The 19,890-nt window shown below is 41.5% G+C and overlaps 1 protein-coding gene across 1 annotated transcript in view; it reads right to left on the reverse strand.

Annotated features, from left to right (window-relative positions):
* Positions 1-13,780, reverse strand: part of itih5 (inter-alpha-trypsin inhibitor heavy chain 5) — a 71,711-nt gene extending 57,931 nt beyond the window's left edge. The window contains exons 1-3 of the mRNA XM_048553705.2: positions 13,705-13,780; positions 7,351-7,554; positions 7,003-7,047 (exon numbers count right to left, since the gene is read on the reverse strand). Of these exons, the coding sequence (XP_048409662.2) occupies positions 7,003-7,047; positions 7,351-7,452 (147 nt within the window). The 5' untranslated portion in view covers positions 7,453-7,554; positions 13,705-13,780. The remainder of the gene's footprint in view (positions 1-7,002; positions 7,048-7,350; positions 7,555-13,704) is intronic.
* Positions 13,781-19,890: the final 6,110 nt, after the last annotated feature.

A 19,890-nucleotide genomic window follows, 5' to 3' on the forward strand; every position in this document is an offset into this window, starting at 1 on the left:
CAGAACCCTCACCCCATCCCCCTCTCTGATGAAGGGTCTTGGCCCGAAACGTCAGCTTTTGTGCTCCTGAGATGCTGCTTGGCCTGCTGTGTTCATCCAGCTTCACACTTTATTACCCTTGTGACTGGGATTGGGTGTTAGTCTAGATTAAATACTGAAATCCAAAACCTTAAAACTATGGTTTTCTGACTCATAAGCAAGAATATTTCAAAATATTACAGCAGTAAACTGGATAAATACTTGGAAGGGAAACATTTGCATGGATCTGAGGAAAGTGTGGGATATGTGGATGAATTGAACAGCTCATTCAAAGAGGTAGGATTGGCCAAATGACCGTATATAAAGGTGACTTAAGGAATCATACTTTAGGAAGTATGTTAAAGCCCTGGTGAGACTACAAAAGAGATCTACTGGGAATAATACCTTGAATGAGGGATTTTAAACACAAGAAAAGATTAGAGATATTAGACTTATTCTCTTTGGGCAGAGAAAATTAACAGGTGACATTATTGTTCAAAATTAAGAACATTTCTGACAGGGTAAAGAAGGATATTCTGTTTCCACTAGTTGGTATGTCAGTACCTAGGAGTCAAATGTCAAGGTTGTCAGCAAGATAGCTAGGGGTGGGATGAGGAAAAACTTCATTACTCAGAGAGTTGTTAGGATTTGGAATGTGTTACCTGGGAGGCAGGTTCCATGGAGAGCTGGATGTATGTTTGCAAGTGACGAATTTAGAGCATTGTGGGAGAGGAGGACCAACTGGGTAGCTCTTTTGGAAACTAGTACAGATGCAATGAACTGAGTGGCATCTTTCCATACTGCAACATTCAACAATTCTATATCAATATCACCACATATATATTATGTATAACTACCATATATCTGCAATGAGATTTTGTGTACCCCTTTGTCATTAAAATGAAAATATATTTAAAACAAACGTCGTGGAAATGAAAATATTTCAATCGGCATTCTTTGTGAGAAATGAATGAACCTTGTGATGCCCCCATGACTTGACATGCCTTTTTAGTTTTATAGTCTCATAGGTATTTACTACACAGAAGGAGGCCCTTCAGTCCATCTTGTCCATGACAGTCATCAAAGATCTGGCTACACTCATCTCATTTTCCAGCTTTTGACCCATATTCCCACATGCTACGGCAACAGGAGTGCATATCTAACTAATGCTGAAATGTTATGAAAGTTGAGTCAAACATGTTTTCAGGCAGTGAGTTCCAGACTCTCTCCACCTCTGGATGAAAAACATTCTCCTCAACTCTGCTCTTAGCCATCTACTTCTTTAGTTTATGGCCTTGACTACTCATCCCCTACTAATGGAAAAAGCACCTTCCTATCAACCTGATCAATGTCTTTCATAATTTTATACACCTCTACCAGGTGACCCTCAAACTATGCTTCTCCAGGGAGCACAATCCCAAACCATCCTATCTTTCCATATTGCTCAAACTCTCGAGCCAAGGCAGCATCCTGGTAAATCTCCTCTGTACCTTCTCTAGTGCAATCACATCCTTCCTACAATGTTATGATGTTACCCTGCTGGAAATCAAGACCTGTTATTCCTGAAATAATCACTAAAGTTAAATAATTTGTAGAACCACCACAAAATTCACCCATTTACCTCTCTGTTTGGGCCAAGTTAACAGTAAACATAGGCCAGGTTTCTGTATTTTACAAGAATTTGTTACAACTGAGTGGATTCTCCCTATAGGTGAACAATCAGGGCTTTCAAGAAACACCTGGATGAAGACATGAATAGGAAGGGAATAGAGGGACATGAATCCTGAAAATGAATTCAGTTTTAATATGGAAGAGCAAAATGTATCAACGTAGGCTTGGAGGACCGAAGGGCCTGTTCCTGTGCTGTGTTGTACTTTGTTTCTCTTTGTTCTTTGAAATCATGAATCATTGACGTATAAATCTTTTGATTAAAATGCTAACCCTATTATATGCATCTGCTACATGTACATGCAGCCACAGGCCCAAAAAAATGCATGGGTGTTATGGGTTGAGGGAAAGATTGGGAAGGCAGTTCAATGGCCCCTCTTCACTGTGTGCACTGAAATAATGCTTTCTTGTCTATTTACTGCTCTATAGCCTTCCTTCTCCAAGTGCTTTCACTTGTTTGAAGGAGGCACAGGGTGACTGATTCAGAACTTGTAAAGTCTCTGATGTGTGGTTAAAAGCTACAGTTTTCAGCAACTGATGAGTGGATACAAACTGCCATCCTTCAGGCTTCAGGGTTTTTTTTTCTAACTGCTCCTTCCTTTCTGGAGTTCTGATGGCTTCTGACCCAACATGCACACCCACGAGCTGATCAGCAGCCTGGAAACCAATCACAAAGTTGTCGTCAGGCTAAAGGTCCTTGTCAACAACAGAGGGTCACCATTCCCCAGACCAATCAGCCAAAATGTTACTGGCCAAATCTCCATTCATACACAGTCCTTGGCTCCTGCTCAATTGCAGATAGAATTCACCAACATTTTGAACAAAGATGTTCAAGACTTACTGACCTGTAACTTCTTGGTATATTACTTCCTCTATACTCTAATAATGGGACAGTAGGAGCTGCCCTCCACATGTGGCCAGAGAGGATTTGAAGATTACTGCACGCACCCCTGATATCTCCTCCTTTGTCTCCATCAAAAGTTTGACATGCATCTCATTTAAAGCTGCTCTACCCACCAGTGCCTCCTTTTCCTCCCTCCACTTAAAATATTAATTTATTTTAATATTTCGCAGTCCTCCACCTTGTTATCTATATTGTCATCTTTTTTCCATTGTGAAGCCTGACATAAAATATTTATTGAGTACTGTGCCCATGTCTTCAGAAAGACGGCATCACCAACAAGACAGCTCTCCCTCAGTACTGTACTGGAGTGTCAGACTCAATTTTTCACAACCCCCCCCCAAATCATCGAAACAAGTTATTGGCCATTCCTCTTATTTGCTACTTTCTGGGATCTTATGCTGCCAAAATGGCAATATTTTACAGTTGATTAATTCTCAGACCATGGGAGTCACTGGAATAGGTGGCATTTGCTACCCAACCCTATGGCAACAGAATGGTTGATGGTGTGTCATCTTCTTGAAATTTTGTAAGATACCTACTTTTCCTGCTTTACTCTCCACTGAAATTTGATTACCCAACTTATCCTCTATCTTTCCCTGACTGTTTGGGAGCTTATAGTGCATACCCAACAATGTGTTTGTCTCCTTTGTGCTCTTTTACTTCTAGCCATATGGCGTCATTTGATGATGATTTGATTTGGGAGGCACGGTGGCTCAGTGGTTAGCACTGCAACCTCACAGCGCTAGGGACCCGGGTTTGATTCCAGTCTCGGGCAACTGTCTGTGCAGAGTTTGCACGTTCTCCCCGTGTCTGCGTGGGTTTCCTCCGGGTGCTCCAGTTTCCTCCCACAGTCCAAAGATGTGCAAGCTAGGTGGATTGGCCATGCTAAATTGCCAGTACTGTTCAGGGGTGTGTGGGTTATGGGGGATGGGTCTGGGTGGGATGCTTCAAGGGGCGGTGTGGGCTTTTTGGGCCGAAGGGCCTGTTTCCACACTGTAGGGAATCTAATCTAATCAAAAACCCTCCAAGATACCTTTCCTCTTCACTGCTATGATTCATTCCAAGGTCAATCTTCTGATCCCATCTTCTATCCTTACTCTATCCAATTCAAATACCCTACAGTCAGGGATGTTCAGCTGCCAATCCAGGCCATCCTTCAGCAAAATCTTGGTCATGGCCATGATATCATACTCCCACATGCCCATCTCTGCCCTCAGCTCATCTGTCGTATTCCTCAGACTCCTTGCATTAAAATATATTCCATAATGCCTTGCTTCTTGTTGGAGTCTGAATTGGAAACAACGAACAATCTTGAGTTTGTGTACCATTGCGTAGAGACACCAGCATAGGCAAATAGTCTGGATGTGAGGGAGTGGGGATCCTATATTTATCCAGCTAACTAAAAGACACAAGCTTGATTTTGTGGTTTTGATGTGCCCTTGGCACAAAGGCTCTACATTGGTCTCATTATAGCTGTTCAAACCATGGATCCACGTAACACAAGGAAACGTTTGTAGTGGTGGGTAATACTCAGATTCCAATTCAACAGAAATGCTATGAAACATAAGGCTACCCATCAACAGTGTATATTGGGCAGATAGAAATTCTGTAGTGCTGTGTAATTTACTCCTGTGGCGAGGAAAAAACTTGGCAGAACTTTTCCTGAGTAGGAGGAAAGGTCGGGTAAGAACTGAAAGGATTGGGTGATACCAATCTCCAGAAGGAGCTAATTTGGTGCTTTGTTTGATCTTGTTCCAGCTATTCATATTTTGAATTATACAAGATCAAAATAACAATTCACAATTCACAGAAGGAAAGACAGGCTTCAAAGGGCTTTTCATAACTATTGGATCTCTTCATGCACTTTATAACCAGTAAAATGCCATCCACGTTGGAGTGCAGAAGACATGGCAACCTAGTTGTTCGGAGCATGCTCCCACGAGCAGAAACATGGTAATGAGCAGCTAATGTGTTTTATTGTGATATTTATTTAAATATAAAAATTGACCAGGGCATCAGGGAGATCTCTACTGCCCTTTGAATAAGTGGCAAGGAATCATTTACGTCCATCAGAGCATGCAGATGAAGCATTGGTTTGAAAAATAGAATCTCTGACAATAAAGCACTTCCTCAGTACCCTACTGGAGTGTCAACTTTTTACAACCTGTACCACCAAAACAAGTTATTGGTTATTCCTTTTATTTGCTCTTTCTGGGATCTTGTTCTACCAAGATGGCCACATTTTACAACTAAATAATGCTCAGACCGTAGATATCACTGGAATGGGCAGCATTTGCTACCGAACCCTGCTGTTAATGAGTGGTTGACGGTGAGTTGTCTCCTTGAACAGCTTGTAAGAGTCCCCTACTCTTCATTATAGTTTAATAAAAACTGAAATGGAAGTTGGATTGATAGAATTGGAAAACCAGGGGAGTTTTATAATTTGAAAATCAAGTGTTGCATATTATTCAGCTGTGCGATAAAATGTTGCTATTTGGAAGCAGTAAGAGGGAGAATTTGAAGATTGAGTATCACCAAGAATCCTTCAAGTTGCAGAAATTCTGCTTGACAACAGGCCCTGATTGGATGAGTTACAGAATTGAAAACCTGAAAGGGGCAAGAGCAGCAGAGAGGATAAGAAACATCCAGAACCAGCGGACAGAAAATACCCTTCCCTCCCTTGCTCTTTCCATGTGGGATAGAGACAGAAAAACAAAGAAAGCTACAAAGAGATAATTCACACAAGAAATACGTAAGTTCATGAGATTGACCAGTGAATGAAAAGACAATGTCATCCTTCTGACAACAGCATATCATCATTGCAGAAATCAAAAACATGTGACAAAATAATTTGCTGCCTCCTGGGCTGGGCTTCAGACCTTTGAGCAATTTGGTCATTTTGGTAATCTCATTTGGACATTATACATTTTGTGACAGCTAGTGGAACAGTGGACACATGAGCATGCTTTCCAGTTAACTAATGACACGTGGCAGTCTCTGTCATAACGGTTCTCCCTTCCTCGTTGTGTGGGGAATTCTTGGACTTTTATTACCTGTGGTGCATGGGAACGCAGTAGATAAAAGGTACTGAAGTGTTCAATCAGCCATGATCATGTTGAAATAATAGGACAGGCTCATTCATAGGATCATAGAATCCCTACAGTGTGGACGTAGGCTTTTTGGCCCATCAAGTCCACACTGACCATCTGAACAGCACCCCACCCAGACCTACTCCCCTTCCCTTGTAACCCTGAATTTCCCATGGCCAATCTACCTAACCTGCACATCTTTGGACTGTGGGAGGAAACTGGAGCAGTCAGAGGAAACCCACGCAGACACGGGGAGTATGTGCAAACTCCACACAGACAGTGTCCAGAGGCTGGAATAAAATGGGCTGAATGGCCTACTTGTCTTTCTATGTTAAACGCAATGACGTGAAGGGACTGTCTAACCTTGCCTATGAAAAAAAATTCAACAATTGCACTTCCCTAAAACTCTTTGTTTTTATTCATTGTTGGGATGAGGGTGTTACTGGACAGGGCAGTATTTATTGCCCATCCCTAATTGCCTAGAGGGCAGTAAAGAGTCACTGACATTGCTGTGAGTCACATGTAAAGATGGCAGTTTCCATCCATAGAGGACATTAGTAAACCAGATGGGTTTTCCCAACAATTGGCAATGAATTCATGGTCATCATCAGACTCTTAATTCCAGATATTTCAGAGTCATAGAGGTCTACAGAGGGAAAAATGCCCTCCAACCCATCATATCCATGTCAGTTAGAAACAAGGACCTAACTATTCTAACCTCATTTTCCAGCATTTGGCCTATATCCTTAAACGCCTTGGCTTCACAAGTGCACATCTAAATCCTTCCTGAACGTTATGAGGGTTTCTGTTTCTTATCACCTTACAGACAGTGAGTTCCATATTCCCACCACTCTCGGTGAAAAAGAGTCTCATATCCCTTGTAAACCTCCCAGCCCTTACCTTAGATCTACACCCCCAATCACTGATCCCTCTATTAAGAGGCAAAGTTTCTTCCCGTCTACCGTGATTGTCCCCCATAATTTCATACATCTCAAGTCCAGGAGACTTCAACGCAACTGATTCCTGAACTGGCATCATCCAGCAGATGGCGATAGTCTCGAGAAACAGAAAGACGAAGGAACAGGCAATACCTGGATACAGGTAAGGCAATATTCTGGCTGGTGTGGGCTCCTGCAGAACAGCTGGTGCAGATGTCTGAAAGTGCAAGATCATCATTCTCACATTAAGCAGTTGCAAACCAGAGACGGGTTCAGGTAAAAACACTGGGATCTGAGGGCAAGGATTGCAAACTCCAGCACAACTCGGCAGATTTCTAAATTTAAAACCGCAAAAAAGACAAGCATGAAAATTTGGGTCACTGACCGATCTCTGCGACATGATGACCTGTCTCGGAACGCGTGGAAACTCCTTAAAAATAAAGTCACATGAGATCAGAACAAGCTTCATCGAGTCATTTTGTCAGCCTTTTCCGAGCGTTGTATAACTTTAACGAAACTTTTTCTGCCACAATATATAAATGGCATTAGATATAAGGGTAAGAGAAACTGCAAACTCTAAACTTAACGTTAAGATCTAAACATCTACTGGGCGTTTTTATTTCCCATTGCTGATAATGACTCAGCCCCTCTTGCTTTTAATTATTTCAGTTAATTCCCAGGGCTTCAATGTTTAATGTAAAGCCGATTTAAACGCAAAGTAAAAATCACTTACAGAACGAGAATCCAGGTCCAAGTAGTCGACATCACCCCTTAAATTCCAAAGCTCCTGTCCCCAAACGGCCAGAGAAAAGCAGAAGACCAGGAGAACAATCATTGTGCAGCTTCTCTGCTGCTGTTAATTTGCTCTCATAACAGTGGGCACCTCCAGTCTGCACTGAGTCACTGTTCAGGCGCTCGGTCCAGTTCACTCGCCGTGCTGAAAGTGCAATGCACAGTTTGCTTAAAATGAATGTGATCGCTTTTTAATGAAAAAAAAAGAGCTTGCAATGATAATTTTGCAGGACTCTGGAGAAAGAAGGATTAAAATGGATGTGTTCTGAAAGAAATTCCTAGTAGACTGGAGACGTCAACTCTGTTTCTCCGCCTGACCTGCCGAAGTTCTCCAGCATTTTATTTCGATTCTCCAGCGTCCGCAGTATTTAGCTTTTGTTTGGGGTTGTTTCAAAGAGCTAGCACCTTCAGGATGGGCCAAGTGGCTTCTTCTGTACTATCTCATTCTTTGCTTGGTGCTCCTCAGGAGGAATAGGAAAATCTCCTATTCTGAATTCTCGGAAACTGGAAGGTCTAATGGAGGCTGAAGTGACACTGCAAACCGTTACAGTGGAGATGGGGGCTATTTGCCCATCATATCTGCACTAACTCTCCGAATCAGCAATATGCTTGGTGTCATTCTCCCATCTTCTCTCCAGAATCCTTCACCTTCTTCCTTTTCAGATGACTATCTAATTTCCTTTTCAGTTTTTTTATTCACTCACATGATCTGGATGCCCCTGGCTGAGCCAGCATTTATTACTTATCCCTAGGTGCCCTCGAGCAGGTGGGGGTGAGCCGTCTTCTTGAACTGTTGCAGTCCACCTGCTATAGTTGACCCATAATGCCCTTAGGGAGGGAATTCTAGGATTTTGAGACAGCAACAGTGAAAGAACAGCGATACATTTCTAAGTCAGGATGGCAAGTGTCTTGGTGAGGAACTTTCAGGTGATAGTGTTCCCATGTATCTGTTGCCTTTGTCCTCTAGATGTAAGTGGTCATGAGTTTGGAAGATGCTGTTGAAGGACACTTGCTGAATTTCTGCAGTGCATCTTGTAAATGGTACACACCACTGCTACTGAGTGTCAGTGGCAGAGGTGCCGAACAATCCGGCTGCTTTGTCCTGGATGATGACAAGCTTCTCAAGTGTTCTTGGAGCTGCACCCATCCAGGCAAGTGTGGAGTTTTCCATAACACTTAAATGCGTCAATCACATCTGCTTCCACCTCAGTCTCAGACCGTGCATTTCCAGACCCTAACCACTCACTTTCTGGGAAAAGGTTTTCTCATCTAATTTTTGTTTCATTGCCCAGCCACTTTAAATCTGTGCTGCTTTGTTCTTGGGTCTTTCACAGTGGTGGGCACAGTTTCTCCCTATTGAAGGTATTCTCAGCTGCTGCCCATGTTCTTGGTCTGACGCTGGGCACCCAGTGTTGTGATGTGCCTTTATGAGTGTTTATCTGAAACTGCTGATCATCATTAGCCAACTCAGTCAAGAAGTGATTTAGAATCACAATGGCTTGTAGACAGAATATAAACATGGATCAGGAGTAGGCCATTCAGCCGCTGAAGCTTGCTCTGCCATTAAAAATCATTGTGGCTGATCTGATTATAACCTTAACACCACATTCCTACATACATCTTGAACCTCACTGTACCCCACAATCGATCTACCCCGTATTAAAAATGTTTCAAGACTCTGCTTTCATTGCCTTTTCAGGAACAGCATTCCAGAGATTTCTGACGTTCTCCTTATTTTTAAACAGTGACCCCTGGTTCTGGATTCTTCCAGCAACCTGAGAGCTAACCTCTTCTCTTTAAAGACTCCAAGTTACCAAAATGAAGGCAAAATATTGTGGTTTGTGCAAGTCTGAAATAAATTCAGAAAGTCCTGGAGAAACTCAGCTGGCCCGGCAGCAACTGTACAGAGAGAAAAACAGAGCTACCATTTCATGTCTGGTATGACTTTTCATCAGAACCCAGGCAAAATATACCCTAACTTTGCTTCGCTGGCAGAGAGGTGAAGACCACAAGTTAGATTTTCCTTTGTGGACTCTTACTGTGCATTTAAGGCAGCATTTACCCATATTTCCCTGTTCTGTGTTGTTTGTCCAGTTTTGGGGGGCACTAGATGCGGGGGTCTTGAACATTAGGTAGGGTGCAGGGAATACAAATGCACACCTACGCCTGTACTCCAAACCAGCTCCACTGGGGGCACTGTTACAGGTGTGATGCTCAAGTAAACTCCTATGTGTCTTCAAAGTGGCTACAAAGATCCTCAGGGCAGAATTGGTTGAGAAACCAAATGCACTAGCTATCGCTGCCTTCTCAATTGGCAGTGTCAAACTGTAACAATGAGTCCTCACTCATTTCAATTCTCTTCAAGAACGTTGTTGTCAATAAAAGATTTGTTGCACTTGCCTCTATAACAGTTGTTGCTGTTGAAAAGGTAACTTATAGAGCGAGGCATTTGGAGAAGTTTCAATGATAATTTGTGAGGTTAAAACAAATATTTTGTTCCTCTTATCATCTAGTTATCATCTGTCTTACTGTCCACCCTTGTATGCCTACTTCTACTCTTTAGTTTGCTGAAGCAGTAAAAATATACAGTTCAAATCGACTAAGATTTATTCTTCAGGCAAAGAACAAAAAAACAGGAATATCTGATATTTTTGCCATCTACTTAATTAAGAAGCAAGTCAATTTTGCCAATTTGTATTTAATTAAAACCAAACACGTTTTGATGAGTTAGTTCCAACAATTTTCTCTGTTCAGTTCAATCAACTTTCAAAATAGAAGCTATCTCCATTTACATGGAAGTAGCCATTAACTGTCACAGAGTTGCACTAATAACCTTTGGGCACCAGATAATGGTGTCAGAGGAGGGTTACCTGCTGCTGACTAACAGATAGGAAACCTGGAGCCTGTGTGTTTTAAATTTATACTGTTTCCCTCGTTTCAACAGAGTGCAAATCTGTTTTAATACAGAGAAATCTGCTTTACAGTAAAGTTTTTTTTAAACTAGAATCTTCAATTAAAAGTAGGCTATTGTGCACTGATATTTTTGTTTCCTGTGTAGAAGATGGCCTTCTGACATCATTATTTTGTGACAAAAGAGTGTTACAGCGTTATCCAGTCTGGTTAATGCCTCTCTCAGTATACAGGCGAAACAGACGTTTTTGAAACTGACTTTTCCAATGCAGATAAAAAGATTTTTAAAAATGAATTGCTGCTGGTTCTAGATATTGAAGAAAGCTGTATGCATTAAACATAAGTTATTTTGGAGTCTCCTTTTAATCAGTTTTTGTGATAAGTACCTTTTCTAGTAAAGAATTTCAAAGACACTTTTAAGGAGTAATGATGTGATTTCTGCTGACAATAAAGTTCAACATTCTGTTACCAGTTATACATATAAATGGTATTAGAACAGAAAACTCTCAGATTGTTGTGTGTTTGCAGAAATATTTCAGGAGCAATTTATTCATAGGAAGAATAGTTCATACAGATATTTCAGCATTATCTACTTCTTCGTCATTTCCAACATCTGCAGGATTTTGATTTTTGCTGGAGTGGTTCCATGTTTTATTTATGAGGAAAACAGCTGGGATGAGCCTTTTACAGTAAACATCTGTCTCAATCAGTTTGCGGTATTATAAAATCCAGCGAACACATTAGCATTGTAATTGTAGATAGATACAGTTTCTATACTTCCACTGTTACTCATAATTCTTCCCTTCGGTGTCCTTTTTTGGATCAGTCCCATGTAGTTGCTTTCTGTACTAAGTTTAGGATTCTAGTTTCCTAAAAGTATGCTGCTCAAGTCCATGGTCTTTAGATGAGTTTATGGCTAGATCTTTACATATATTCTTTTCAGATCAAGTTAAAGGGTCTTTTCCCTTCCAAATCTCCCTACTTACTCATATGACTCTGATATAATCATTATAACTTCATGATGTTAGCACCATTACTCTACCTTTCTCCTCAAGTCTTTGCTCCTATGTATTCATATGCCTTTCCACTTAGTCTCACACTTCATAAGGTTTGCCACAGTGGTATGTTGGTCAATCTCCCTGATCTGGTCCTGATCTAATTCTGAGGATGAGAATGTTCTGTGTTTACCTTTCTATTGGTATGGGTGTCCTTCCCCTGGGTGGCTTTCTAGCTTTTTTCTTTTCCTTGTGAGTTGTAAAGCCAGGTTTCTAATGATTTCTTATTAATGAAAATAATGCATTGTCTGTTATTATGATACCATGGTCTGTCTCAATCATATACAAACATTGGTCTAGAAGATTCCAGAATCTTGGGAGGTTGCTGGTCTATCCCATGTTCAAGGGACAAAAGAAGGAAAGGAAATAACTTCCTATAATTTTCACTCGAGAAAATGTACTAGGGAAATAAATGGAACTGATAAGTGTCCTGTGCCTAATTGGTTGCATCTTAGAACAGGAAAGTCTTGTGAGGAAGATTGAGTCCACAATCATCTGCGTCAGCAACAAGAATGTGACTAATTAAGTGACAGCCGACACTGTTGCTAGTTTTCACATTGGAAATGGTCTTGCTGTCTGGTTCTTCAATGGATCTGTAACTATAGCTCTGCTGGTTCGCTGATTGTATATTTGCACAGCTTTTATTTAACATTGCTAATATTCAGAGCTTTAGTTTTCATTGGTGAAAGTGTGTAGGCCCACCTTACCGTTCAGTTTGCAACCCAAAGGCAAGTCCAACCCAAAGAGCTGTGATTTCTATCACAGTTAGAGTAAGGAGAGAGATTCCAATTGTACCCTAGCCTAAACAGTGATTCAACAGCATAGCGCTGGCACTGCCAAACCCAATTGGGAAAAGTGGGCTGATACTTGAGCACCACTACTCCAAATGCTGTGAGAAATATGTCTAAATTTAAATAAACCACAGAAGCACTTTATCTCACTCACTGACTGCAATTTGTAATGCAACCATAACACACATCTGGTTTTGTCATAATTGAGAAAAGTAACAATTTATTATAGTTTAACAAAATGGCAAAGAAAATGAGTTCTTAATTACTAAACTACTACTATTAAACTTAATCCATACCCCTTTTACCCAAATGTATACCAATTCACAAATAAAACAGAAGACAATTTGACACAAAGTTTACAGGTGGGAAAAACATGTAGTCAGTAGAAACCACAGTTCTATATCACAAAGCCAGGCCACCAAAGTAGAATGAGTTGTTTTTAAAATCTTATTCATTCTTGTGGATGGTGACATAAAATTATCAGCAAAGCAATGGTCAATTTTTACTTCACCCTAACCCTAACCCGAACCCTAACTCTATCCCAAACTCTATCCCAAACCCTATCTTTAACCCTAACACTAACCTTATCTGTAACCCTATCCTTAATCCTAACCCTAACCCTAACTCTAACACTATCCTGAACCCAAACCCTATTCCTAACCCAAACCTGAACCCTAACACTATCCCAAAACCAATCCTGAACCCTATCTTTAACTCAAACCCTATTCCTAACCATAACCCTATCCCAAACCCTAACCCTAACCCTAACTCTATCCTTATTCCTAACCCTATCCTGAATCCGAACACTAACTCTAACCCTAACTCTATCCCTATCCCTAACCCTATCCCAAACCCGAACCCTCACCCTAACCCTATCCCGAACCCAAACCCTAACACTCAAGCCAACCCTAATCTGAACTCTGCAGGGGACTTCCTCAGGGACTGTCCTGGGCCCAAACATTTTCAGCTGCTTCATCAATGACCTTCCCTCCACTACAAGGTTAGAAGTGAGAGATGTTCATTGATGATTGTGCCACACAAATTCCAGCCCATGACTATCTCCAATAAGAGACAATCTAACCACCACTGCTTGGCATTCAGTGGTGTTACCATCACTGAATCCCCCACTGTCAACACCCTTGACCAAAAACTCGACTGGACTCACCACATAAACACAGTAGCTACAAGAGCAGGCCAGGGGCTAGGAATACTGTGGCAAGTAACTCATCTCCTGACTCTCCAAAGCCTGTGCATCATCTACAAAGCACAAGTCAGGAGTGTGATGGAGTACTCCCCACTTGCCTGGATGGGTGCAGCTCTGACAACACTCTAGAAAGTTGATACCACTAAGACCAAAGCCACCTGTTGGGCTTGCACCCCATTCCCAAGCATTCACTCCCTCCATAGCTGATGTCAGTAGTAGCCATCTACGAGACACACCTCAGACATTCACCAAAGATCCTATTACAGCACCTTCCAAACCCACAACCACTTCCATCCAGAAGGACAAGAGTGGCAGATATACAGGAACATCATTACCTGTAAGTTGCTCTCAAAGCCACTCACAATCCTGACTTGGAAATACATCACATACTCCTTGCTGGGTCAAAATCCATTTTGGGTCTACCTACAACACATGGACTGCAGACTTTCAAGAGGACAGCTCACTGCCATCTTCTTACGGGCAGGTAACAAATGCTGGTCAGCAAGCAATGCCCACATCCCCATGAGCGAATAAATAAAACTCCATCCATGTTTCTTCCCCTTTCAAAGCAGCGACCATTTATTCCAATTTTCAGCCCAGAAATGAAATGGTGCATTCCTTACAAAGACTGGATAACATATTTCCCAGGATGGCTGAGTTGCTATGGTAACGTAGACTCTTACATGAATATTTTACTTCTGAGCTTCAATTTTTTCCAAAACAAGGCTGACCCATCAACCTCTCCCACTCTTATGGCCTCCCATTTCTCCATGTTAAAAGGATTTACAAGTTGCTATGCCACATGGTGGCTGTATTATTAATATACATACTGTAACTGTCAAGTCCTGGTGTGGGACTTGTACCTGGAAATATCACAAGCTGATACATGACCCTACTGCACCATAATACCATCTAGCATCCTCTGAAGATTAGCAAATGTTACAAGTATCCAACAAAAGAAAATGGTTTGTTCTTGCCGACAGAGAGACAGATGGAAAATTAAGTGTCATATACAGAGGAAATTAATGGGCCAGATTTTCCAAGAAATAGGAATCTCATGCAGATTGCTACTCCACCAGTTCTGGTTTACAAAAGGAGGGCTTTCCACATTTCTAAAGGAAGATTCCACTCAGGGCTCCTTCCAAAATGCTAAGTTGTAGTTCATTCTGACAGATCTCTCATAGTACAGAGGGCTCTGTTTTCACAGCAGTCTGCTGCCATATTGTGAAATGCAAAGGCCCCGAATCAGAGACAGCCTCTTTGACAGCTATCAATTATTTAGTAATTATGAAGCGTAAGTGTGATGTTGAGGTGCAAGGCGGATATGGGGCTACTAGGTTGGGGAGGTTTGGGTGGTAAGTAGGCTGTCAGGAGGGAAGGGTACCAGCTGGGAAGGGAGGATGGTGATAGGCAGCTTGATGCCAGCTAGGTAGGGCTTAGGGTGCCAGGTAAGCAGGGTTCAAGGTAAGGTGGGCCTGGTGGAGGTGGAAGGGGAGGTGACAGGGATTAGGCCCAGGGGTGGTTGGGTGCAGACTGGGGAGGGAGGTGAGTTGGGTGTGAGTGTGTGTGCTTACTCTGGCTCCTTAGGGGTGGGGCTGGGTGTCTGATCCCATTGGGGTGCTGGGTGCTGGACCGTGGTGGAGGGATTAATTCTTTGTCTCCCAAGAGGGCATTTTGTGTCCCTAGGTGGAAAAGGGGGGAGAGTGCTTTCAGTCCCAAAGTAGGGGGAGGTATCTGGAGGGTGTCAGGTTTTTTTTATGTGGGGGGCAAGGGGTCAGGCGAAGGTGTGGTTGGGTGTATAAATTAAGTATGGGGTTTGGGAAATAATTACTTGGGACTTCACCTGTGTATTTAATACACTAAATTTTCCTGAGTAATTATTTTACCTAACTTCAGCAGAACTCCCCAAAGTTTCTGGTTTAAATTGAGACTTTCAGAGGGCTGCAGGTGTGGAGGAACTCTCCAGAGAAAAGTTCAATTTCCCAAGCAATTCCTTCAGGGCATGTTTTGTTGGGAATTCTGCAAGGTCCCCATGTGCACCTCCGAATTAAGCTGTAATACTGACTGTCTGGCTAGTAGTTTATCCGGGCCATTAAATCAGTTGTTTGAATATTTCTTGAAACAGCCCAGTCATTCAGATTGTTTAAAATGTGCTCCTGAGATGCTGCTTCGCCTGCTGTGTTCATCCAGCTCCACGCTTTGTTATCTTGGATTCTCCAGCATCTGCAGTTCCCATTATCATTGTTTAAAATGACTTGCCTTGCTACAGTACGCCATCTAGTGCTGCAATATTGCGTGAGGTACAATGCTGACATGGATTATCTGTTGCAATTTATCTGGTAATGGGATTGATGTGGAAATGAGAATGCATTGCACTCACATTCCTCTGGGAAGCAAACTTTCAGGTATGCACATGAGTTTTTTTTTAATGTCATGATTTATTTAAGATGCTGTAGGCCATCAAATCTTGAAGCTGAACCTCAGTGCTTGGCATTTCTAATGCTGGAAGATCTTTGCATTGCTCATGACGAGACGAAGATGCTGGAAGTGTCAGGTAGGCAGAAAGTCCCACCACATTACTGAAGGTCCATAATACCATCAGAGCAGACACGATGGGCTGAATGGCCTCCTTCAGTGTTGCATTAATTTATGATTCTATGGCTTTTATCTTATCTGACTGCGTAAGATCTGCAAAGCATGTAACATAGACCAGTGATTCACTATTACCCATTTCACTCTATCACACACAGTGATCATTACCTACCCCGAGTGATGTGAAACACTGATCTGGCCATGATAAGGAAGCAGAGAGAGAGTCACCAAGCACCATGCAAGGAGAGACCCCAAGAGAAAACAACTGATTAAAGCTGGAAGCCCATGGGCTGGGAGATCTCCAATGACGTCTCTATAAATAACAACATTAGTAATTTTGTGTTCAAGCAAAAGGCCAATAGGAATGAGAGTTAAATTGACAATTTACTAGCCTTCTCACATACGAAGGTACCTTTGTCAAGAAGACCTGAATGTTTGGATCTACATTTCGAGCTGCCTAATAAATTGTACACTTGAGTAAATGTTGCGTGCATGACTAGATGTGACAACGTAGTGACACTGCTCCTCAGAGAATAATTTTTAAATGTTAAGACAGCTAGTGACATTAGTGGCTCTCTCAATAGTAAAACAATTACACTCTATGTTAAATGGTATCCAAGCAACATTGGATCGAGTCAATGGGAGCCCAGAGGTGCAAGACTGCACATTCACATCTCCCAGCATCAGTGTGTCTCATCTCAGGATTACTAACTGACTCTTGAGTTATACCAATGCCTTTACTTTGAACTTAATTGGCATGGAAATAATAGAGTAATATTAGTCTTGTGAGGCCAAGAAATGACAGTGATTAAAAATAATATAAACAGGTAAAACCCGCTCAGCTCTCTTTATTAATGCTCTCTTATTAATGTAGTCATCCATAAATTTATACACTTGAAACTCTGTTGATACAGGATTTCCAATGAATATTCTGGAAGATGAGTGATTGAACTTTGAACCATCAGCAGGAAAATCAATTAAATTGAGAGAAAAATTTATCCTCAACAAAACTGAAGGTATGCATTCTCAATATTTACACCAGAATCATTCCAACAGTGGTAATCTTGCCACAGGTTTTCCTCATACCAGTTTAGTTACGTATGCAATAACTCTCTTTCTTTAATTGCCAATAACTCATACATTTTACAGTTAGTTAAACAATTATGTTACAAAGTCATCATTGACAGCAAATGCTCGCTATCAAGTGTATTGGTCCACCTATGACATTCTATGTCACTGGTCATGGGTTCTGTGAGTCCTTTTTGTTGCTATTGAGCCTGATCCGAGAGCCACGTCTCCCACTACACGTTTGTCAAATATATCCATGAATTGGATTGGTCCTTTGTCTTGAGACTGAATCAAGTTCCTCTGCTGACCAAAAACAAAGTTGCTGGAAAAGCTCAACAGGTCTGGCAGCATCTGTGGAGGAGAAAACAGAGTTGATGTTTCAGGTCCAGTGGCCCTTCTTCAGTTCTGCTGAGCTTTCCCAGCCACTTTGTTTTTGTTCTGCTGCCGACCTGCTGGTCTGAAGCTAGGGACTTCCAGATCTCGCAATTGTGCCTCTGTTACCTCATGCCTATACCTCATGCCAATTGCTGTTAGGGTCAGGGGGAGGAACTAGACAAAGGCAATCCAAAAAGCCCTCAATAGTGGTTCAGGCTGCAGATATTAGTGTGATATCAATGACTATGACAGTGAATGAAGGCAACAGCTCTCGGGGAAATCCACAGTCATCAAATATTACAAAACACTGCAGACAGGAAAACAGCAATTTACAAAGCTGAAATAGTTTCAAACAATTTAAGTCTAACAATTATCAGCTCCTGCACAAATGCCTATAACACGATGCAGTGGAACACTGTGCTGTTAAAAACAAATCCAGTCGACTTTGCTCAGTCGGCATTGGATATTGTTAATTAAGTCAGAATAATTTCAGCAAAGTCCAGTTATCATCTTTCAGGTTCTGAAGAATAATTTCAGCAAAGTCCACTTGTCATCTTTCAGGTTCTGAAGAATAATTTCAGCAAAGTCCAGTTATCATCTTTCAGGTTCTGAAGAAGGGTCACTGGACCCAAAACTTTGACTCTGCTTTCTCTCCATAGATGCAGCCAGACCTGCTGAGTTTTCCCAGCCATTTCTGCTTTTGTTTCCAGTTATCATCTCCAGGTTGCGCACTCATACATTATTCCAGCATTTCCCCAATCAAAGTAATGCACTGTCCCTAAATCAAAGTAATCAAACAATATGAGTTATCACCAATCAGTTCAAACTACATGATGCATCCTTGGCTGATTGAAGGGTATCCTAAATTAAGATTGATATGCCCAGGGATAAGCATTAATGTTTGAAACTAATCAAAGCGAGTTCACTGATATATTCAAATAGACTTTTGATGTTAGTTTTACCTTGAGATGTTCAGCCTGAAAAAGATATCAATGTAGGCAAAACTAGTAAAACAAAGATGCTCAGATTAAATCAGAGATAATGGGAACTGCAGATGCTGGAGAATCCAAGATAACAAAGTGTGAAGCTGGATGAACACAGCAGGCCAAGCAGCATCTCAGGAGCACAAAAGCTGACGTTTCGGGCCTAGACCCTTCTGGCCCGAAACGTCATCTTTTGTGTTCCTGAAATGCTGCTTGGCCTGCTGTGTTCATCCAGCTTCACACTTTGTTACCTTGGATGCTCAGATTGAAAACTGGTTGAAAACTAATTTACCTCTTTTGATCACTGTTGTGCATTTTCAAATAAATCATTAACTTTGACTTGTATTTAACCAGCACTAGAACCATGAAACCTTTTTAAAGATTAAAGATTTAAAGTTTTAAAGATATGTCAACTGCCCTTTCCCACCCTGGGTTCTGTAAATACCCCAAACGTTATTATCGGGCAGAATTGGCAGCCTGCCAGGATGGAACACTTCTCGGCATCATCATCACACTTCCTGACATGGGGTACCTCTTCACAGTCTCAAAGCTACTGCTAAAATCAAGGGTTTTCTGGGTGACATTTTAGACAGTTCAGACCTGCCAAGTTGGCAAACCAATTTTCTTATTTGGAATTGCTTGCGAAATGTCCAAATCCAAATGGTTTTACCATACATAACTAGCAATTGCCAATTTCCTTCAGTTTCTGCAAATACTTCTCCCTTTTATGCTCTCAGCCATAACTTGGCCCCCGATCGGTCTTCACAGAAGCTGGAAAGTCATTCTATTCATTCTTTCTAACTGCAGCTGGAACTTTTGGTGTGGCAAGCTATGTACCTTGAAGAAGAGCTTTCCACAACATCTTCTCTCTGGCTTGCACCTAACTTGTTTCAGTCCATTATAAAGTCTCATATCGATTCCCATATCTTCAACTTTATCCAACATGGACATTAAGCATCAACTGGGTGGAAGTAAGGCAAAGTGTTGTACATGAACTATGTAACTTGCTTGATTTCACTTGTAATTGTTTAACTGGAAGAGGAATCTTTTGCTTGCAGCAATTGCTCTGAAAGGGCTCATTTTGGAGCTGTATTAAGATCCACCAATCAGGTGATGTAATGTAAGAGACTGTATCCTTTCATTTTCCTGATATGTTGATTATGGTTTGAAATGGGAATGGGAGATAACAAAGTGTAGAGTGCTCCTGAGATGCTGCTTGGCCTGCTGTGTTCATCCATCTCTACACGTCGTTATCTCGGATTCTCCAGCATCTGCAGTTCCCATTATCTCTGAAATAGGAATGGGACTGTTTTAAAAATCAGAGAATGTGGAAGAGATTGATGTATTTTTTTAAAAGCAAGTTGCCAGCACCTATAGTCAGCACAATGTACACTGTTGCTTGTTTAAGTAGTGTGGGGAGGATACTGCAGTTTGGTTCATGCCAAGACATGAGTACAAAGTGAGATTCATCTCATAACGGGTCTTTTGGGTGGCAACCAGTTG

The sequence above is a fragment of the Stegostoma tigrinum genome, chromosome 25, assembly GCF_030684315.1.
Source record: "Stegostoma tigrinum isolate sSteTig4 chromosome 25, sSteTig4.hap1, whole genome shotgun sequence".
Lineage (NCBI taxonomy): Eukaryota > Metazoa > Chordata > Chondrichthyes > Orectolobiformes > Stegostomatidae > Stegostoma > Stegostoma tigrinum.